This window comes from Hemibagrus wyckioides, linkage group LG06, assembly GCF_019097595.1.
Source record: "Hemibagrus wyckioides isolate EC202008001 linkage group LG06, SWU_Hwy_1.0, whole genome shotgun sequence".
Taxonomy (NCBI): domain Eukaryota; kingdom Metazoa; phylum Chordata; class Actinopteri; order Siluriformes; family Bagridae; genus Hemibagrus; species Hemibagrus wyckioides.
The window spans coordinates 17,133,573-17,157,211 of NC_080715.1; the positions used below are offsets into that span (position 1 = coordinate 17,133,573).

Genomic DNA, 23,639 nt, shown 5'->3' on the forward strand with positions numbered 1-23,639 from the left:
TTCAGTCAGTTACCACAATCATCTTAAATAGAATACAGACAGACAGAGGTTTCTACAAACATGTTAAAACATATAGGGTGTGTCACTGATTGTTTTATGACAGCCATCATCACCATAAACAGGTCCAGCAAGATTCAAAGTGTACACTTTGACTGGATTACAGGATGTGATGTCATTCTCCTTTGCCAAGCTAAGACACAATGGGAAATTACAACCATTATCAACAATTATCTATATATTATAATTAATTATTACAACAATTATCTACCATGGCCTCATTTACAGTGCTGTAGCATTCTGACTAACATAAATAAGATGAAATAAGATTCCTTGACTGGGCTTTCTGTTAATGTTATAAAAAGCAACCAGGAGAGTGAACAGAGACTTCAATCAAACTAACAAAATCAGCAAAGTATTTTGTGGGAAATGTTTCTCCTTATGCACCTGAAAGCATAATTTTATTATGAGAGATAAACTTCATAGGAGAAGCTGTGATTTTTGTTTCTCCAAAATTGGTGCAGTGGTGGCTTAAGTGGTTAAGGCTCTGGATTGTTGATCACAGGCTTGGGGTTCAAGCCCCAGCATCACCAAGCTCCACTGTGGGGCAACTGAGCAAGGCTCTTAACCCTCCCTGATCCAGGGGTGCTGTATCATAGCTGCCCCTGCACTCTGACCCCAACTTCCCCAGCAGGGATATGCGAAGGAAAGATTTCCACTGTGCTGTAATGTATGCGTGGCGATAATAAAGGCTTCTTGCCCTCAGTTCAAAAGTTTAAAACAAATGAGACAGGGCATCACTTCCAAGAAAAGTTCACAATTCCAGAGAACATCAATTCATTATACCTTGCCTTGTCACTGTGGTAACATCAATTTTAGAACAGAAAGCTATATATAAAGTAGAGTATGTCTAAAGCTTTCCACTAAAAAAAAAAAATCATACTTCAGACAACGTATGTTGATTAAATTATTTTTAAAAGATATAATGCTGTGGATATAAAACGTCTACACATCTCGGTTACAAGGAGGATTTAACGCAACAGTGTTTGTGAGTGTGTGTAGCACCAACTGCTTTTCTGTATAGGAACTAGTTTTTAGCATTATCTGTGTGTTAAAAGTGAACCTACAACAAAAACCTTTAACTGAGCAGCAGAACTGACTCCTCTCCTGATTCACCCTGTTACAGAGCCTCAGGATCAGAAAACCACCTGAACTAGAAACAATCCTTTTCGAACTGTGTCAAAGTTGTGTGTATTTCTTCTGTGTGTGCGTCCTAGTAATAAGAGACAAAAAGGTCAAAGAAAGGAACAGTCGTTTTTGTCTATCTGGCCAGGTCAGGTATAAGGTTTTTCCCAACAAAACACTGAATAGATGAGTAAATCATGCTGTTACAGTGAGAATCTACACCCTGGTCCTCTACAAGACTAATGTTCCACTATGTTCCCATGTCATGTGGCGACTCTTATGATCTCACATCAGTAGAGCCTCATTTCACACTGGAGGCAGATGCTGAAAGGTCAGAGAGGTGGCTTGTTTTAACAGCGCAAAGCAGATTCACTCAGTTTTTTTTCCTTTTTAATTATTCTTCTCTCTCAGCAACCATCTGCATGCTGAAGTATCAGGTCTCAGATTTGAGGGGGAGGAAGGTGATGTTGCTAGGTGATTTTCAGTGTCAGACGTAGAAAATCCCACCTCGGAAAGGACACGCGTCAGGTGACAAGGTTTGCGAAGTTCATGGGATGAAGGTTCTTTGTCATGGAAATTAGAGGATCTAAAAAGGTTTTTTCTATATATTTGTCTTTCTCTCTCATTTAATTCATCATCCAGAAATGGTGCCTGAAACGTGCTTTGTTTTTTGTTTTTTTTACTAGAGCTACAAAAGTTATAAGAATAAGAGTAGAAATTAAAGCTTTAAGCTAGCGGTTTACAAAAAATGGAAACGTTTGAGCAAAAGTATTCATTTGCTATGTTGATGTATTTAAACAAAAGGAGCTTAACACTTATGTCACACAAACTTCATCTTGTAGATACATTGCATGCTACTTGTTCTTGTTCTGCATTACACACATCAGCCAAGGTACGATTTGGCTTCACAGTGGATTAAATAGAATGCATGGATCATGAATCATGAAAATGCATGCATGTGAGATTAAAAGCTAATTGTTAAACATAAAACAAAACTGGAGTGTCATGGAAGTGCAAAGCCAGGACAGAACCTCAAATCTCGTAGCCAAAACATTGTCTAACAACTGGCTGACTTTATGCCACTCTGGCAAACATGACAGGATAATAAAGAGGTTAAGGATTATGTACAAATTTGTTTTACTACAAGTCATACATGCATGTTTATATTAGTTAGTTAGTGTCTATTTCAGTTAAGATAATGAGGTTTCATTATCCACTTATTTGTACCTCGCTCGGCAACCTCAAAACCTCCATTTGGCTTTTTTAGTAGAATTTAGTTTTAATACTATTTGTAGCTATATGTTTTCATAAAATAACTGATCACATCAAATTGGATGAATCATTAAAATCTTTGCCCAGTGCCACCTACATGTCTGATGATGTGCAGCAGGAGAGCATATTTGACATAATATACATTTATATAATATAATATATGACATTTCATATAGTGATATTTCACACAGTGAGAAAATGCATTATTAAGTATATTTATGCATTGCTGAAAAAGTGTGTGATGATTTAAGATTCTGTACCATGCTATACTGGTGGTATGAGTATTCTCTTATTTGTTAGCAACAATAACCTCATAACTCTAGTGCAAAACTAAGTAAACTTCATACACACAAAAAAACTAATGCACTACATAGGGGGAATTTTTTTTAGTCAAACTATTCCTTTAAGCATTGTGTGTTTACACATGCTTGAGATCTATGCTTCATAGAACATGCTAGAAGATAGTGGGTTCGAGTGGAATAACACGCTGTCAACATGTTCAGGTGAATGTGCCCGACAGCTCTGATCTATTGCTTTGGCTTCTATGAACCCTTACAACAACATTTATCATTACTTAAGAAATCAATACAGACTGCAGAATTGGACTTAAGGTTGCAAAAAAAAAAGAAGAAAAAAACGTAACCCCCGAGTAGGTGTGTTACAGCCCTCAGTGTGACCTAATTTCTAGTTGCCAAGCCATGCCAGCGAAAACACTCCTTATCTCTCATGTGTCTCTCATGAGAATAACAAGGAACTCTATAGGGAGAATGATAAACTTACACACATTCAAAGGCGGCAAAGCACTACATTCGAGAGAACACATATTTTTGCGTGCTTTTTATTTGTATTTTTAAGAGCAAACACGGTTGTTATTATCTTCATCTCACATTCTAATGGTCTGTTTTTCTGTTTCTACATGCTGTGAGCATACAATTCATCCAAATAAATAACCATCTGATACACAGATGTTGGTCAACACTCTCAGAGCTGAATGGATGCAAAAAAAATCCCGACATCAGTTTTTTTTTTTCTGAAATCTTGTAATTGACTCATTATGTGAATCATAAAGGAACAAGTGACAATAACCAACGTCTTAACTTCATTCAATGCCCCCCCCCCCATTCGACTGACTTCACAGTCTCAGCCAGACTGACAGTCATTTCATACAGCATCATCACTTGGAGCACCTTTGCCCTGTATGAATTGACCACCTGATTTCGTGTAATCTCCGTCAGCTTGTCTGCAACACGGCACAGCCATAGCACTAAACCTCTAAACACTCCTAGACTTTTAAATGTCTCCAGCATGGCTCATTATGACAGCAGAAAACAAATCTATAAAGAGGAGTACTTACTCGACTGCTCTCCTTGAAAAGTTTAAAGCTCATCCACTTTGGCATGGTGACTTGTCTGTGATTCTATTCTCTTTCCTTCCTGCTCTCCACCTCTGTGTTTCTCTTTCTCTCTGCGTCTCTCTGCCTCTCCCTCACTCACTCTCTCTCTGTCTCTCTCTCGCTCTCTCTTTTTCTCAGATCGGTGACAGATTCTGATTGGCTGGGACTGACAGGCTTCCAGGTAGTACTGCAAAAAAACTGTCACTGCTGAGTGTTTGCAAGCCTGAACAACCTGTAAACTATGACCGTGTGTGTGTGTGTGTATACACACTCTGGCCGGTTCTAACCTCCTTTGCTCTTAGTGATAGCTGTAATAGGTGTGTGAGTGTCTTTAAAGCAGCTGTGCTCTGGTGGCGGGAGCATGCACATGGTCTTATGATATGAGGTTTCAGTGGTGTGAGAGCAGAATAGCTGTATTATCTAGATGCTCATAGTTGTATTATGTACAAAAAGCAGTTTAAATAATAAGGCTATTATTATTACTTACATAAATTAGACATTTAACAACACACTGGAGCTAAGGATTTACACCCTAGATGAGACAGCATCACACACACACCCATTCACAGCTAATATTCACACCTTAGAGAGGACAGTCCACCAACCAGCCTGGTTTCGTAAGCTCTGAAAGTCCACGCAGACAGAATCCTGTGATCAGGATCACAATCTGGACACTGGTGCTGTGAAGTCCTGCCTGGACCTTTTTGACCACATTTATAGAAAGGACATTCATTTATAATCGCACTCTCTGGTGTCACCCAGATGAGGATGGGTTCATTTTTTGAGTCCTCTTAAGGTTTCCTCTTCATATCATCTCAGGGAGTATTTCTGGACACTGCTGCCTTTGGCTTGCTCATTAGGGATAAATTTATGATTTACTTCCTGAATTGATATCATTTATACTATATAATCCATGGATCTGCGCAAAGCAGTGACAAGGCGGGTTTAAAGCTAAAAAATATGCATGAAATAGTGTACAGTATAGGGTACTAAAAGGGGAAAAACTTAAATTTTTAATAGACTACAAGAATACAGTATATCAATGACAGTAAGTATGATAAACTAATCTTATGCTGTTTTTTTTTTATGAGTTATACATTATCTGCTCCTTGTGCAGGTTGATGAATAACTGGACGAACTCTCATACATTACAACTATTCATCAGTAAAAAGTTATATAGGGCCCAGGTTCTTGGAACTGTATCATTTTTCACAATTCAGGACATGAGAGATTTTGAGAAAAAAAAAAGCCTGAGCAGTAATGGAGCTGTGCCTGTTCATTTCCTCAATGGAACCATAGCCCCAATTAATGGTAAGTGAAAAACCATAGAAAGAAAACGTCTCATGTGCTACGGAGCCTGACTGGGCGTCTTTGTCTGCTTGTTGGACCACAAGATTTAAGACAGCAGAAAAACAGCCCATGTCTGGAGCTTTGAGCGTGTTTACCTCCAAAAACCAAGACTGAAGATTTGAGACATGCAGGGAGATGGATGTAGGTTGGGCATCTGAGTGGTCTGGAAAATCCACAATGAACTGAGAAAATAACTGTTTAAGAACCCAGAATGAACACTGTCAGAAAACAATCGACAAAGCGGAGCTCATAAAAAAATCAACAAAATAAAGCCACAGGGTCTTAATGTAACTAACAGATTTCTTTTTAATAATAAAATACATCATAAAATCTCACTCTTGACCCAGTGTGTTTGTACACTGCCTGATTTTGCTTCTAACCCTCACTCATCACGACCATATCACAGTAAAGTAGTGTCATGGCTCTAACACAACCGAGACCTAAATATAAAGCCAGCTCATGCTAGTGTAGTATCTAATTGTTAAACTGCACTTGAGCCTCAAGTAGAAAGAAAATACAATTTCAGCAGAATCAGCACACAAAGAACAACAGGACAGAAAAAACCAAACCTGCCCACAGACTCGTCTGAAGGACACAGCAGGGGAAAATAATACTCCCACATGGCAAGTGTGCAAGTGTGTGCTGCTGTTGTCAAGTGTGAAAGAAATGCATGTGGGTTTATTTACCTCCAGCAAATACAGTGAACTGACATTTCTCCAACAAAGCAGAGCAACAGAAAAACGACATCATGAGAACACTCAAACACACTTACTCACTCATTCTCTCTCTCTCTCTCTCTCTCTCTCTCTCTCTCTCTCTCTCTCTCTCACACACACACACATACACACACACACACTCTGCTCTCACCATTGAGAGTTTCAGCTTAGCTTTGGACAAGTGCAAGTCACAGTCATCTCACAATCAATACACACACACACACACACTCACTCCTGTTAGTAATACTACTATCATGTTCAAATAAACAATGACCTGTAGAGTAAAGCAGTGTAAATGGATCTTACTTTGAATTCACAGGCCCCCTCATAATTCCTCACGGAACGGCACAAACTAGCACAAAACCTAAACAGACTTTTCATAATTTAACATGCTTATTTGGCACTCTAAATACAAAGTGCCAACATGGCTAGCATTCTTACTTAGCCATGGTACCACCCCTGCTCAAGTCTTAAGGAAAGGGCAGGAAACCCTGTTTGATACCCACTTGTCAATCAAAAGTCACACTGCCCTTTTCAGGGGTGGGGTTACAAAATTTTCTCCTGAATCATTAAAATGATTCTAAAGTGTGATGTCTTGGGATAATTTATCTTGAAATTAGTCTCAGAAGCAATCTTGCAGTTTCTCATGCAGTGCAAACTGGTCTGATTGTAGACAGTGGGAGCACTGAAACATGCTGAGTTTCTACCTTGTCACTGTCTGCTGTGTTCTGGGAGGTTCGAGAGGCGATGGAGATGGTGTCCGGCTGACTGCTGCCATCTCCCTGACTATCAGCATCCTCTCCAACTTCTCTGCATAGACACAAACAAACAAATAAACATAACACAACCGTCACTGCTGTACCTTTAGACAAGGAAGCTGGAGAGTAAATGTTTTTAAAACATACAGTAGAAATGCTCATATGTTTGGAAGAACACAAGGGTGAAGTCTAACCTCTTGCTGTTGTTGCGTGGCTTGGCAGGGGTTTTAGGTATTGGTATAGGCTCCTTTAGTGCCCCCTTCAGATGAATGATCCTCTCTTGAATAACCTCCCGTATGTTCTTTATCCACTCCTGCTTTACCTCGATGCTGGATGCCTGTGGAAAACGTTTAACAAAAATGGCCTTTAGCGGTAATCTCACTGCTGTATTATTAAATAAATATGCACAAAGCTGGACAAATGCACATAATGAGCTCCAGTAATATTTGGCTTTGTCAAATCCTTGACCTACGAGTCATAATGTTTACATATATCTCCTAGATAGCACCTTGAGGACTGTCTTGTTGTCAGATGAAGGCGTCCGTCCTGCCCAAAGTGCAAATTTACAGGGGTCGCCCTCTATGTGTTCAGTCACCCCCAACTCAGATGTCTAAACAAAAAAAAACAATAAAGAGATAAATGAGAACAACTCATCACATCAGCAGCATCATTTGACATACAGTGGTATTAAATAAAAAAAAAATACTAAATCTGATCACTGTTTTTCTTTTCTATTTCCTGGAAAATTCCAGGGATGATGCAGCTTCTATAACAGATTTGCTCTGACTGGTACATCTGTCACCAAAACACTGGGTAAAGTGAATTTCTCATTCTAGAGATTTTACACAGCACAAAAACAAATTTCTACATGATCTACATCTCAGCATATACATAAACCCCACACACCTGACTCTAACCTCTTACAGATAAAGATCTTTGGACAAAAAAATGTGTATTATGTATTACTTTATTGTATTGTTCATTTGTATAAGCATTAAATCTAAACTATATATAATATAACTTAAGCATCCCAAAAAAAAAGAGTCAACGAATATTATTTTCCAATATTTAATTATGTTTTCGCTCTTCTTAATAACAGCAGCAATCCTGTAAGTAAAGTATACCAGCACTAGCATTAGCGTCACAGTTTGTGGTGTCTGCTTTAGTGTTTCATCTGCTGTCTCAAGTAAAGGCAAATGTTTTACATGGGATTGAACTCTGGTGATATTGCAGGCTAGTTAACATATATTCCAGGGGACACTGCCCCGCTGTTTCATTTGCTCATCAAACAACTCGCACACAGCTTTAATCAATGCATCATACAGTTTTCTTCCTGAAAAGTAAGAATGTCATTGTTAGGCCCTGCTTGAACATGAAGCACAAAATGCAACCTCAGCATCTGGCCAACAATGAACCATGCAGTTTTATGCTAAGCTGCATTCAGCCAGGGTGTCATGCTGGTGCAGTGGTTAGTGTTGCTGGTTCAATCCTGAGATCAGGTTATTACCACTGTGTGGAGTTTCTGTTCATGTTCCCCTCATCTTCATGTGGGTTTCCTCCCACCTCCCAAAAACATGCCAGTAGGTGGACTGGCTGTGACCCTATGTTGCCCTTAGATGTTAATGATGGAATAGCAGCCCATTAAAGGTGCATTCCTACCTCATGCCCTGTGTTCCTGAGATTCACCATGGCCCTGATGAAGAGTTTATTGTAAATGAACAAGTGAATAAATTACTGAACATAGTCATTCTCATGCACAAGCTGATTGATACAATATGTCCTTCCTCTTGATGAGTGTGAATAATTTTTTGTTTTAAAAAATCAGATGTTGTGCTTGCTTGCGGACAGATGTTGTGTTGTCTTTGAAAGACCCAACAAAATAAGTTATTCAAGCAACACTGAAAACTAAGACTGAGAATAATGGTGTGCTGCCCTCTAAATCATTACAGTTTTAAATGCAAAATATTGAGATCAGACATCCTGGATACCAGTAGTTTGCTTTTGTAGACGTATTTAGTCCGGCCAGCTGAGTCTTTGATCTCCTTGCTGAAGACGAGGGAGATCTCAAAGAGGAAGAGGTGGCGGTCTCGACCTTTCCGGATCAGAGATTTGGGGTCCCACACCTGGAATGTGTCCTGTAGGATCAGCTCTCCCTGAACATCCAAGTTCTCATCAAAACCTTCAGACAAGTAAAGAGCAGAGGTCAGGTAAAAGACCATGAGAGGTTAGAGAACAGTCATCAGCCTGCCAGTCAATTCCATAGAGCAGAATCATCTGAACAAATGTCATCTGCATATAAGCCAGGGTATCTTTTTTTTTGATAATAGTATGTGTATCCTCTGTGCTTTCACTGTACAAAGCTTTCAGCGGTGGAAAAGTGTGCATACCCTCTAGCATGCTGAGGTGCATGGCATCGTTGGCTCTCTTGGGCACAGCCAGCATCACCTCCAGCCCATCCTTAATCTCACCTTTACCCTCTTCACAACAGCTCAGCAGCTCCTGAGAGGACAAAAGGAGAAAGCCACATTAAATGGTATACTTCGGCTGTATTATTTCAGACACCGAGCAGAATCTTTTGATATTCACAAAAGCAGTTCTGATACGCAGGACACAAATACACACACAAAAACACACCTGTATTTCTTATGTAAAATTGAGCTAGAAAGAGGAGAGTATGAGATAAATGAAGGGAAAATATGAGAAATCCAATATGATGAATATTGCTGTGCATGATGAAACGGTATGAAAAAATAAGAGAGTGAAGGAGAGAGAGAGAGAGAGAGAGAGAGAGAGAGAAAGAACGAGAATGAGAATGAGAGAGAGAAAGAGACAGTCATAGAAGGTGTAGCTTTTCTTTAGGCAAATGGAATAATGACCAATCTATAGATATTGTCTTTTAAGTCCACTCTTTTGTTCTCTTTTGCACCCCAACATCACCACCTCTGACATAATAAATGGCAATCTCACAGACAGACACATGAACACACACACACACACACACACACACACACAGCACCTTGAGGAGAAGCTGGTACTTGGTGATCCTCTGTACAGGCTTGATAAGGTAAGAGGAGATGGAGTTTGCCAGGCCGTGCCTCTGCTGGATTTCCTGCACCGAGAATAATCAATAGATTATAACAGCATGCTTAAATATAGCACACAGACTCCCATGCTGAATTCATTATGGTCTGTCTGTGCTCAATGATTACTCATGATTAATACCTTGGCATCCTGTAATTCAGTGTCTGGTGCCCTCCACTGGCTAAGATTGAGTGCTGGTTGTAAACATGCCATAATTAAACATTAGCTACACTACAGTATGAACAAAACTTTAGGAGATAAAATGCAGGGAGTTGTTATGCTTCTGTTCTCATGATTGGTCAGGCATCTTTCCTGTCTCCAGATTCAGACTGAGATTGCTGAGAATGCTGATACTACTGTATGCTGCTGCTTTACTTCTGGGCTCCTGCTCCATTATGTGCTGCCTGTCAGTAGTTGTACAATACATTGTCTCAGAGGCGGCATTTAAGGAACTGCTAGAGTTGATCCAGCTGTTTTTCATTCTCAACTCATTCTTCTGTTCTGTCTTTTCTGTGAAATATAGACTTCTTGGAGTGTGATCCAAAGCTTTATACTGACCATGGGTCCATGCCTGAGTCGCTTGATATTGTTCACTGGATTTTCCAACTCTGCATATTCCCTTTTCGTAGGCATTTTCAGGTATGAGGTATGGCAATGAGTTGTGAATGAAGGTAAGCTAGCGCATGATGGTTGTTACAGGGCTATGCTTGCTATTTTGGCCTGGCTCTGCCTGACATCATTTGTCACGGCTGTGTCTGTGTACATACTTTTCATACATGTAGCTGCTATAAACTGAGAGAAAGTCACAGCATGTTTTCTTTACATCCAAGACCATCAGAAACTTTGCATTCCTACACATAAAGATTCACAACAGCCTACAAACATGGCTGCATTGGACTTCCTAGACTGCACACTCACTCGGCTTGCTCTTGCTTGCCCTAGTTCCATGCTGTTTGGTGATCGTCTGACTAGTGTCTGACATTTTGACACTGATTCAGAATTGGAACTGTTGCCACTGAGTTTAGACATAGATCTGTCTCTGCCCCTCATTGAGAAAATCACATTTTCTGTCACCCTTTCTCTGAACATCCTAACACTAGGGGTTTAATAGGGTGAAGAAGTGAATACAGAGAAAAAGAATAGAGAAGATGCTCTTACATCAAAAAAGCTTCCAGCTTGCTCCAAGATGAGCTGATTTGAGTCTGGCTTATTTTTACAGTAAGTCACATAGATCTGGAATTTATCCGCCTGGAAATATAGCATAAAATGTAAAGATTGATCATGTTTAAGCACTATTATTATTAGTAGTAGTAGTATTATTATTGTTGTAAGAGGCTTAACACAAGATCAAAGTGCATCAACGGCACTCACCCATGTGACAAAGCAATGGCCCACGTCCTCCGGCAACTGCTCGTAATTGATTAACTCTTTCAAGAAAATGCTAAATAAGAAGAAATCAGGATGAAAACAATGTTTAATCATGGTCCAGCGCCATCTGCATCTCAAACGAGGAACATAATCAGCAATATGCTTGCTTACATTTCCATATTTAAAACTAAATCTAAAATGAAATAAAAACACCAACATCGTAGTAAAACTCGGCTCCTCAATCCGAGTCAGGATCTGATCAAAGCGTTGTATTAATGCATAACCTGTAACATGTGCTTCTAGATAGCATCTTACTTATTGTGGAAGTCATAAATCTCCTGGATGTTTCCAAAGATGACATGCTCTTTGTTGGCAATGCCAGGTGGGATCTCTTCCACACCACTAGTCATCTCCCAGAGGTACGTCTACACACACACACACACACACACAGAAAATTACTGTCTGCTATAATGACCACAAAATCATGCAAAACAAAAACTCAGAAAAAATCAGAAAATTTACACACAATAATTGGTCTTAGAATCTGACAGAAAAATGAGAGAATATTCCCAGCAATGACGGTTTTATCATCTATGCTTTTAATGAATTGATATTAATTTAGGAACATTGTCACTTACCTCTAAGCACTCATGAAGATCTCTAACGTAGGCTTTTTCAGTTTGCAGCAACTCTGCCATAATAAATCTAATGGCACCCACCCACCCACACACACACACACACACACACACACACACACACACACTGATCATCACAGTAGCCAAATTCAAGGAAAGAGTTAATTTTATTTTTAATCTCTGTCAATTTATTTATAATCTCTGTCACTTTTAGCTTATTCTTTTATAATTACCTTTTATTAAGTTTTAATAGGCATGATACAGTTCTAGACTTCATGCCGTTAAATAAATTATTAAATAATTATTATACAGGTTTTAGACATATACGGTAAATTAACCACTTCCTATTTTTTTAATCTGGGACAAGTTACCTGTTATATTTAAAGTTTTAACATTTAAAGACTCACTCTTTCTTCCTGGCTGACTTCCTTTTCTCCTCATTGACCTCATGGTTGGGTTCACGGAGTTTGACTTCTGGGTCAGTCAGGCTGGCTGGAATGATATCTAACTCCAGGTCCTTATTATGCTGAAAGAGAGACACAGATATGCACACATCCTGTCATAGATAATCTGATGTAATACCATTTTTTCTTTTACTGCTGTAGGAAAGTATAGCTCATTATTAACATTTCATTGCCTGTGTGCAAAATGAAACCCTTTAACACAATTAACAGATTGTTGTTATAGGCATAAAAATCTCTGGATCAATTATAGTTGCATCATTATGATCACAGCGATGGCAATGATATACTTGTAGTTGAATCTTCTTCCAACCCATCATAAGTAAACGTGTTTTTGTAATAAATGCTTTAAGCCATTTAAATGACTTACTCAAATGATCCTATTCATTTCTTTAGTGGGTCAGATAAAATACTGTAGCTGTTGTCTGTGCTGAAGATTGCTTTCTCACCTCAGTGCTAATGCCCAGTGCGTTCTCCAGGCCGCAGCGGTACTGGCCCATGCGCTGGGAGAAGTCTCTGTAGCGCCTGTCCACCGTGCTCACCCATTTCTTCAGCTCGGTCACATGCACATGGCCCTTCTCCACAAAGTTGTCAGCCAGCTGGATGAGCAGCTTTACCTTCTCCTTGGTTTGCTGACAGATACAACATGCAGAATTTATCCTAAATGCTAGGCGAGTGAATCTGTACTCTGTGTATGACAGGGAGTTTGGATAAATCTGGAAAACACTGGATGGTTTGAGTAGACAGGTGTGAGTTTGTGCATGTTGTTTCCACATGTTTATGAGTGACAGGGTTTGTTTTAGTTGGTCTATTTCAGAACAATCATGAGTTGTTTCTTGAATATTTTATGAGAGAGAAAAACATTTTTAGAGCTCTCTGCTGTCTGTCTGGAGAACTGCAATCACAAATGGAAAGGCAGTGTATATACTGTAGATATTTTGCTCCCTAAAATAGCCATAGCCTTAACAGGAAGCAGGGCAAGAGCTAAGATATTAGAGATTCGGAGGATTGCTTTGGAGTTTATCAAATCATTTGTTCCTTCTTTCTTATATTTTAAAGTATGTTTTAAAAATGTTTCTTTACTGCAACATCTCACAAATATCTCCCATGCTGTGTTTTATATTACGTTGTATGCTCTAGTCTGTTTTTCATCTCTTTGTACTGAAACTGATTATTAAATAAAAACATCTGTTCATAAATAAAAACATTAATGCTACCAAGATGCCCCCAGAAACATTGGAACACACTGGGGAAAGTCAGCATGGTGTGTGAATTCTGGCTCTGAAAGCTCCTCACCCTAAGCTATATCATTTGTGTTAGAGATCATTTTTAGATTTAAAAAACAAATTTTGTTGTTTCTAATTGAAACACTTGCAATCTTAACCCAGCAGTTGCTCAGAATACTTTAAATGCTGCATATTGATGTTAATGAACACGGTCTTTTGTTTGTCCCATGAATAGAATAACTGACTGGTCACTTTCTCCCTCATAAAATTAAAAACCTCTCTTTTTATTTGCTATTATTTATTATTATTATTATTATTATTTGCTGCATCCAATGGTACACCTCTAGTCTCAGATTGAACCTTTCTGGCAAGTTTATTAAGAGTGTATATAATAAAAATAAAGCCTAGAAGCATTGTGATATGTTTAACTAGAAACACTTGACACTTACAGTACGTAGTGCTGATGAAAAACACAGAAAGACAGAGGACTCTTCACCAGGGCTGTGTGTGAGCAATACCCACCTTAGCAGGGACACAGAAGTTCTCATACTCTTTCAGCAGCTCTTGAGTTTTCTCAGCTGAGTCTCCTAGAGTGTTGTGAGTGGACAGGAAATATTCACCTGCCTCCTGAAGCCAGTCCAACGACTGCATTGTGGAGATGAAGAAAGGATGCAGGTGTGAGGAAGTGTAAAAGAAATAAAAGGCATATAAAAAGCGTGAAGTTTTTATAGGTGCATTCATTACAAATCACTGTCGGGTGGTGCAGATGCCTGGAGTGGCATCACTATGCAAATGATGAGGAGTATTCATTGTGTGTGTGTGTGTGTGTGTGTGTGTGAGTCTGCTGCTCTCAAGTTTGATTAATCTCACCTGTTTGGCACTGCGTTCAAACACCACATATTGCTGGCACTGATCCAAGCGACGCTTCTTCATGGTCCAGAAGTGCAGGACTCTGTTCTCCCTCTGTAACAGCTCATTAAGGATTGCTACAAGAGAAAACAACACAGCCTATCAGTACACTGTAGAAGACACTTGCCTTCAGCATCATTACCCATAAGCGTTTACTGAATAGATGCTACAGTTTAATCTGTCCAGCATACAGCAACTCAACATGAATCAGTATACAGCAGTCTGACCTTTGACCTGCTGCTCGGAGCCACGCGTGTTGCCAGAGGTGGAGGGAGTGCTGACGTTGTTGCGGTGGATGTACTTGAGGAAAACTTCAGCATTACGTCTGGCTAGAGTACACGCCTGAAACAAGCACATTATCATGAACGGAGATCAGAATCCTGAACAAGTCCTGCCTTTGTGACTTCTTCAGCTACGTCAGAGGTTCGGTTTAGTAGAAGGAGACAAAATGATACAAAACACTCATTCTTTATTTCAGAGTGACTTACACTGATAATTACACACAATTCGGTTTCACACTAAACTAATCTGGGCAATAAGTGGAGAAAAGTGGATTAGTGGGAAACTGTGAAGAACACATTAACACAAATTAGGAAGGAATTACAGCGACTAAAAGAGATAATCTCATAAAGCAGAGCTGCAAACATCACTGAGAATTATTTTATTATTTCATACTTTAAGCTTCAAAAAATCCAGAACTTTAAAAAGTCAGAAGGCCCAACACAAAAACACAGTCCAAAAGGTTTGATATAGTGTGCTTAAATGTATTATAGATGACAGTATTATAGAAAGTAAACTTAATAAAAACTTTTCAGAAAAGTATATGAATTCTTCAGTCTCCATTGTGTCTGCATAGAGAGATAAAGGCTTAGATAATAAATACGTTTCTTATGAAACAGCATTTTAGCTGACAGATCGATGCTGAACATGGCATTAACTGTTAGATCTGACAAGCAAGTGTGAAAGCTTTGATGGATGCTTTAGGAAAAACCAACTGGCCATGATGGACCAAAAAAAAAGACATTTCTGCCTGTTATGTATTGTCCATGTTCAGCATTGAGTTACTTTGCATTGTCATACTCCACAGCAGCGCTTAAAGACTCATATGAAAGGATATCAAGAATTTGTAGTAAACATTTTTGTTTTTTGGATCAATATCTTCATAAAACATCCAAAAAAAACCCCCTTTTTCAACCATATGTTTATATCTTTAATGTTAAATGGTGATATCAAACCCATTTCTGCTCTCTAAGATGTTTGTTCACAAGCAGCTAATTTAAAGGTCTAATTTTTAACCACTAAAATTCTGTGTAAGGTTATTCCAATGGAAGGTAAAACAGTGTCCTGACTAAGTTAATATCAGACTCGCTGCAATAAAATAATTCACTTGTTTATATATTTGTTTATTAAATGTCAGATTTCCACGGGCAGAATGGAACGCTGGTGTACTGGTAAAAAAGGTTAATAGAGTTAAAGATAAAACCTTAACTTAATGATTTTCCTTTACGTTCATTTTTGACATAGCATTTCAGATGTTTTATTTCTGTATTTACAAACAAAAAAAAAAAAAAACAAGCTTTACAGCAGTAAAAGTGAGATTAAATAAAATATATCTCTTCTTAAGTATATGTGATCATCTTTAAATTACCTTCAGGAAGGCCTCCTTCTGCTCCAGATGTTTGCTGATGAGAGGCAGCACGTGGTCACTCTCAGCTAAAGGTCCCAGCTTATCATGTCCTCCACACCAGTCCTCATCCCGTCTGTATTCCTGCTCCAAACTCTCCAACACACTGCACACCTATATACAACATACACACAAGCTCACATTCGGCCATCTTCCCTTCCCATTTAATAAACCCATCTTTCAGTCTTTTCTTCTTTCTTTTATTTTCATACTCAGGTCGATTGCATTGGGGTTAACAAAGCTGAATATTACGTATCATAGTATTTATTGAATAAGCAGCAGATGGTACAGTGATGCATTTTACCTGCTCAGAGGTCTTGTAGAAGGCCACCGAAGCGTTAACTAGCTTGAGACGGTCCTCCATTTTTAGCATGAGCTGCTGCCAGTGCATGGCCACTTTTTCAGCACAGGTGCGGATGGCATCAGGGTCATAGTGGCCTGCTTGCAGCAAAACTTCTGCCTTCTGCTGGACCTGCAGTGCACTCTGATGGGTCTTCTGAAGAGAGTTTGCATGGAACAGGGACTGGAGACAGAGACAAAAAACAAAAATGAATACAAATTATAATTAGAAATTTCAGGACTTCTAGAAACATTATGATGCAGAAGTCTAGAAATGTAGCTGTGGGATGTGTAAGCTCAGTAGTTAAAGTGTTAAACTACTAATTGGAAGTTCAAATCCTAGGTCAACCAAGCGTCCACTGCTGGGCCCCTGAGCAAGGCCCTTAATATCTCAGTTGTATAAAATGTAAGTTGCTCTGGATAAGGGTGCGTGCCAAATGCCAGAAATGTAAATGTAGCTGCAAGTCATCAGCAGGGTGAGTTAAACATTAAAATAATGTGGAATTTAATCCTTACAATGTTGTTTTTTCACTGGAACAACGATAGACATTCGATTCAAATCAATTCTATTTGTATAACGATTTTAACAATGGATATTTTAACAGTGGCCATTTTTGCGAAGCAGCTTTACAGTAACATCCAAAGACATCGAATTTATATTTAGATCCATGCTTTCTGTATCCTTTTACCTTGCTATTTAATCATTTAACCTTCAGTACAACAGAATTAGGATTTCTGGGGTCAAGAGACTGCATGTTCCTCATCTACTAGTGACAAACTGACAAAATTTACCCCAAAGCAGGAAACGACAGCACAGGAAACCTAAAGCCAAAAGCCACAGCGATAAACAACGAGCACTGCAGCCTCCAAGAGGAAAAAAGTCCAGTTTCTGAGCATCTGACTTTTCTTCTATAACTACAAAATCTATTAAATCTGTGTGTGTAATTACAAATACATGCAGTATATCATGGCGCAACAGTTAAAATATCAGTATCATTTTTTTGCCAGAGACAAAATATGGACTGCTTTACCTTTAATAAGGAGAATATTTATAAAATAAAGTGCATGTCATTCAGGATATTTAATAGTTAAAGCTGCAATGCGTCATCCTTAAACTTCCACATGAGCCAAGAAACCTGAAATGCCAACACCAAGAAGGGAAAATATTTATAAAGGAGCTCTGAGTCATACATCTATCTAGTTGTATTGTAAAGGCTGTAGACTAACAGCTCCAGCTCCATCTGCTTGGTATATCATCAGAGTGTTTTCTTTCATACAAGATCCTGCCCTAAAGTTCTTCACTTAAAACTCTTCCTCACAAGGGGAAGAAGTCTGACATGTTTTGGCTTTTCTAAGTACTTGCAGTCATATCTCTTCTGGCCTGGGGAGCAGGGCCTGGAATACTGATGATTATTACTGCTACAGCTACATCCTGTGTACTGATGTAATAAAAATGCAGCTAATACGTTTTTAAAGGCATTTGTATTCATCCCCTTAAATGGGTTCCAGAGCTATTCTGAGCTGAGTAGGATTTAGGGTGGTTGTGTGAGTGTATGTGTATGTATGTATGTATGTGTGTGTGTGTGTGTGTGTACCTCAATAGCAAGCTGGAACTGTTCGTGTTCTCGTTGTAATTGTTCCGCCTCAGACAGTGAACTGGCATTAACCATGCTGGCGTTCAGCATAGACTCACCATTGCGGATCCAACTGAGCACCTGAATACAAAATCACACAAACACACACACACACACGACTAGGAATGAAACCTCAACCCAGAATGTACTGTAGCTTTTACATCTTCTTAATGATTCAAACAGAGTATGTGTGGAATTCTGGGAAATCCCATCAAATTTTGCTGTGGCTGAATCTGAATTCTAGCAAAATATTTGTACCTATTTTGACACAATTTGACCAATTTTAAGGAATAAATAAGATTTCCCCCAAAACAATGTAGAAATGCCTATATTAAGTTTCAGAACTAGCCTAGGATTTCTGCAGTCATGAAGAAGATCATATCAGGAGCCAATATGTAAGCGAAAAATAGCTTTCTTGGCTAAATGTATTAGTTTTTACATTGTTTATATCCTAATAATTATACTGATAATTATTACAGGAAATGAAAATTAAATCACTAAGTAACAATTGCTTTTAAACAGTGTATCCTGTGTCTCTTTTTTAAAATATGTTTTAAACAAATTTGAATAAATTCACAGCATAAAATTACAGCATACAATTAATAGACTTATAAGTTAATATAACTTTATAACTTATAAATCGATATGATTTATAGCATATATCTATAAATGTACTTATGCTTGAAATATTGAGATACTTGCAAAAGAGAAACACAATTCAGTTCCGGAAAACCTGTCATTGTCAGACGCGCACATAATATAAATAGTCAGAATTTCCCCATGTGACAGGATTTCCCCGGCCACCACACATATATGATACGCGAAGATCATGAATAATTCAGAGCAGTGTTTCGTTTCAGTGGTATTTAAACCTTCACATGCTCGACTAATTCAACCTGTTTGCCGGTTCCTGAATTTTAAACATACATGGATTCCCTGGTGGCTTCAGGGAAAACCTCTCTCTCTTTCTCTCTCTCTCTCTCCCTCTGTCTCTCTCCGTATCTGCAGCTCTTAATCAGCCCATTTCTCTCTATTAGCACTTGTATAAGTGGAGGCACTTGATGGCTGTCTCTGGAGACTCCGCTTGACCCTTCATTACATCCTGAATGAGAATATCTCGGAGAAAGCAGGAAGAAGTGACAGACATCTGAGTAGCCGGAGGCATCATTAGCCTCTGACCCTCTGTCTGGAATAACACAGCTGATAGGTCTGTATGGGGCAGTGTAAACATACTGTATGTACTGAATGCATAAGTTGATGTTATTTTTGTGATATTTGTCATAACCTGTTACAGGTTATGAATTCTGAACGTCAATTTTTGCTTAAAAATAAAATGACCTACACCAAACAGACTACCACTCCTAAAAACTGTAGACCTGTATAGGACGTATATACAGGTCTCTAAGTGTTCCTGCAGAATTACAGGCAGTCCCTGTCTCCAGGCAAGCCATCCAAGACTCTGCAAGTTGCATCACAGATTTTAAAAAAGCTGTAGTATTTTTTGGCAGCAAAAAAACCCCCACAAAATCCTTGAGGGACTGTATAGGGAGTATCAATGTATTATTAATAAATGTGGGTCATCACCCAAGGTGTGGCTAGTGTTGACCAGTCTAGCTGTATTGTCATCATGAGCTGGGATTGCTGAATGTTACAGAACCAGAGCTGTTGAGGAAAAAATTCTGTATGCACACTACACCTAAGGGAAGGCATGTTTTATTCATATGGCCATACTTTTATGTTTTTGCCTGGAGAGGTGAGACTGAGAATGAGGACACTATTCTGTACTGTATGTCTTCATAGCTTTCCACTCAGACCTCACATCACATTCGCTTTAAAAGTGACAGATTTCTGCATGGCTGCTGTTCTCTCTGCTTTGCATATGGATGACTCAAGCTGAACGGGTCAGTCGGTTATATTTCTAACACTATGTATGCACATGCATATGCTGCTGGCACATACAGTAGTGCTGCACTGCTTCTTTCTGCTAGATGCTGAAGGCTGTTTCCATGGATTTATTTGCAGCAAATAAAATGCTTTCTCCTTTGCAAAGCCATGCAATATGGTGGTGGTGGAGTTCATTTTCATAATGCTTTTTTGAACTTTCGCTGCTACATGACAGGCTAGATTTTGCCACGTTCCAACTAGCAGATCTTCAGTGAACATCATGCAAAGAAGTAGTATAAGATGGAAGCTTTTGCATGTAGGTGTTTTTTGAATATGCTTTGTGCCTATAGTTTTATGAGTATGTGTGTATAATTGTGTATGAATATGGGTGTGTGTGTCTGTGTGTGTGAGCATAAATGCTTTACCTGTTTAACCTCAGCCTGTAGATGGCGCAGTTGGAGACACTGCTCTAGCCGTTTCTGTGTCTGCTCTGCACTCATGTCCAATTCATGCTGTTTCTCATGAAGAAACTCCAACAGTTCCTGAACCTGAGTTGCTAAATCCACTTCCTTCTCCCCTGTTAACTCTATGCCTACACACACACACATAATCAAATATAAAAGCATGAGTGTTTTGTCCATGCAGTGTTGAAATGCATAAAGAATAATTCCTCCAATATTTTAATTGAAATGTTTTTAAATCTATTGATACTAACAAGACATTTAGAGTGTTAGGCTTCACAGATTCATCTACTTTTAGATTCTTCATTATCCCAATTAACAAAATGGTCAAATCATGTTAAGATATATATTACGATATCAAGTCATGTGGGTTCTTATTGACGTTCCTCTTGTGTAAACTGGAATGAAATGTTGCTTCTCCACGCAGGACCATGGCTACAAACATATCAATAACAAACAGCTTTTAGTTGTAAGTTTTGCTCCCCTAAATATACATGACTGTTTTGGCAATCTTTATTCATTTTATCAGACAGTTCTTCAGACATGTCTTCTTTAAATCAGGTCTGGAATCTAAGACAATGATTGTGAAACTCTGACATGTTTTAATTATTATTATTATTATTATTATTATTATTATTATTATTAAGAAACTTTTCTCTGATGTTTTGTACTGTGGATGACATGGTGGTGCAGTGAGTAGCATTTCTGCCTCATAGCTCCAGGATTCTGGGTTTGATGATGAGCTTGGGTTACTGTCTGTGCAGAGTTTTGCATGTTCTCTGCCTGTATGCATGGGTTTCCTTCCACTGTTCAAAAACATGCAGGTAGGCAGATGTTGTATTGCTTCTAGGTATGAATAGGACTGTGAAGGAGAGCATGAGCACAGGATGGAGCATCTCAGTGGTTAAGATTTTGGATTACTGGATCCCCGGACCACCAAAAGCTGCCACTGCTGAGTCCTTCAATAAATCCCTTAACACTCAACATCTTGGGTATATAAATGAAATCAATGTAAGACTGGATAAGGGCGTCTGCCAAATGTATATGAACAAATGCTTTCCTGTGTTCAACTGGTTTGGATTTCAGCATAGATAGTAGCTTGTGCCTGTTGTTGCCAGTTCTATTTTTTCAGATAAATAGTAAAATGGTAAGTCAGGGGAATGTAAACGTTCAAAATCAAATGCTGTAATAGAAAACAGTGCTTGAATGTAGTGAAGCATTTACATGTAATAGCCACTGGGTGGCAGTACCTATTTACTTTCTCCATGGAGTGTCGCGTGTCTTGGACAACCTGAGTGCACTATATTGCTTGGGGTCAATATAGTAAAACCATATGGTGCATGATTTATAATTTACAGTCATGACTATTGTTTAGAAATACATCATTTATTCATTCACCATAAGGTTATGCATGTATCCCTCTTCTATAACAGAATAACAGACAAAATACAATAAAAAGAATTGTGTTCTGTGTTCCAATAAGAACTGAACTGTGCTGGACACAGACACACACACACACACAAAATTGTCCTGTTTGCACGCACATGTCACTTTACATTTCACTTTACATTTTTTATATTAATCCTGTTTACATGTGTCACTTTAATATTTGCATTCACTGTATACACTGTTCTTTGCACAAAATGTCAATTTCTTATTTGCACTCACTGTATACACTGCTATCTGCACAAAAGTCAGTCTATATGTTGTTTGTCTGCACTGTCTTGTCTTGTCATCCTGTGCGCTTCTGTTATATGTCTAGTTTATTTATTGCACCTTAAATATAGTTTTAGTTTTTATTGCACCTTAAGTATGGTTTAGTTTTTATCTATGTTTAGCTCTATGTTTGTCTGCGTCACTGTACTTTGTCTTTGTATGTGTAGCACCTCTGGTCTAGGAGGAACGTTGTTTCACTTCACTGTGTACTGCATCAGATATATATGGTTGAAGTGACAATAAAGCTTCTTTGACTCTGACAGAAAAACAATTATTTAAAGGCCAGAAGACAAGATGTTTGAACCGTGTTCATACAGAATTTCAGTATGGAGATCGATCATGCAGCCTAATTTAAGTGTTCAAACCTGCACTAGAGTAGAGACAAAGACACACCCAGTGAACGAGTGAGAGGGAGTGTGTGAGATTGCCTCAGTGTGATTTGGCAGAGTGGCATTTTCAAAGCCAGAACAGGCAGAGACTCATGAGCCAAGGTCCATATGTGGGAGTAAGGGGGGGTGTGAGATGGGTCAGCAGTTTGAAAAAGAAAGCCTGTTTCCCATGTTAAAAATATCTCTAAGACACAGAACCGCCGGCAGAAAGAGAGCAAAAGGATTATAGGGGTGGAGGACAGAAGGGGTGGAGGAGATAGAAATCAAAATAGATAGATGCAGGGAATATGGAGAGAGGGACAGGGGAGGTTATAGATGGGCTTTGATTATTTAACCTTCGTTTTGGCTTCTCTGCATGGAGAGTCACACAGCTGCTGAGTTAAGCCAGAGAGACTGTAAAGCTCAGCTGCCTCGTTGGCTCAGACACTCAACGTCTGCTTATCTCCCTTTCTTTATTCATTTATCTACATCCATCAGTCTGCCCTATACACTTTTCTGTCTCTGTTGCCTCTCCACTAGCATTTAAAGATTGCTTAATGATTTCAAGTTTTGCTTGCGTGACAGTTATATAAACATCCATTTATTCATCCATCTGTCCATCCATCTATCCATTCTCTCTCTCTCTCTCTCTCTCTCTCACCTGAAGCCTGGACCTCCATGATGTACTGGTGTAGGTCTTGACCCTGCTGGATGACCTCATATGTCATATTGTTCATGGCCAGTTTTCTATCAGCGTGCCTCTGGAGCCTCTGTTCCACCAGACTGGGATCCTCTGCACTGAATTCGCTAATCTGCCGTACCAGATCCTCATTCCATGCGTCCAGTTCTGCAGTGACCTGCACATCACGGGACAGGGCAAAAAGTCTAAATTCATTCACGGTCATCATTCCATGCAATATGAATCTAACTAACGACAGACAGTGAAACAAAACAGAATCTGATTTCAAGCTTTACATGACTTGTCATGTCAGGCTGATATTACAGGACAGTTTGTTATGTTGCTAGATTTATCAGGCCATACAATACTGTGCAAAAAATTCATTCATACAGTCATACTGATTCTTAAGTATACATTTTGTTTTATGAGGTATCTGGAAAAAAACAAAAATCGATTTTCATTCCCAAACAAAAGTCATTTTTCAAAAAGATTATTATTTAAATGTTATATTCCATTAAAGAAA

General features: G+C 38.8%; 1 protein-coding gene across 2 annotated transcripts in view; it reads right to left on the bottom strand.

Moving 5' to 3' along the window:
- kalrna (kalirin RhoGEF kinase a) overlaps nt 1–23,639 on the bottom strand; it is a 158,943-nt gene that overhangs the window by 35,661 nt on the left and 99,643 nt on the right. For both annotated transcript variants that reach the window (XM_058391885.1, XM_058391884.1), the window contains exons 14-33: nt 23,099–23,294; nt 20,318–20,484; nt 17,970–18,089; nt 16,340–16,558; nt 16,000–16,149; nt 14,579–14,693; nt 14,313–14,428; nt 13,965–14,087; nt 12,666–12,848; nt 12,163–12,281; nt 11,759–11,825; nt 11,436–11,545; nt 11,124–11,193; nt 10,911–11,000; nt 9,688–9,780; nt 9,059–9,170; nt 8,660–8,850; nt 7,180–7,281; nt 6,866–7,008; nt 6,621–6,723 (exon numbers count right to left, since the gene is read on the bottom strand). In XM_058391885.1, coding sequence (XP_058247868.1) covers nt 6,621–6,723; nt 6,866–7,008; nt 7,180–7,281; nt 8,660–8,850; nt 9,059–9,170; nt 9,688–9,780; nt 10,911–11,000; nt 11,124–11,193; nt 11,436–11,545; nt 11,759–11,825; nt 12,163–12,281; nt 12,666–12,848; nt 13,965–14,087; nt 14,313–14,428; nt 14,579–14,693; nt 16,000–16,149; nt 16,340–16,558; nt 17,970–18,089; nt 20,318–20,484; nt 23,099–23,294 — 2,589 coding nt within the window. The remainder of the gene's footprint in view (nt 1–6,620; nt 6,724–6,865; nt 7,009–7,179; nt 7,282–8,659; nt 8,851–9,058; nt 9,171–9,687; nt 9,781–10,910; nt 11,001–11,123; nt 11,194–11,435; nt 11,546–11,758; nt 11,826–12,162; nt 12,282–12,665; nt 12,849–13,964; nt 14,088–14,312; nt 14,429–14,578; nt 14,694–15,999; nt 16,150–16,339; nt 16,559–17,969; nt 18,090–20,317; nt 20,485–23,098; nt 23,295–23,639) is intronic.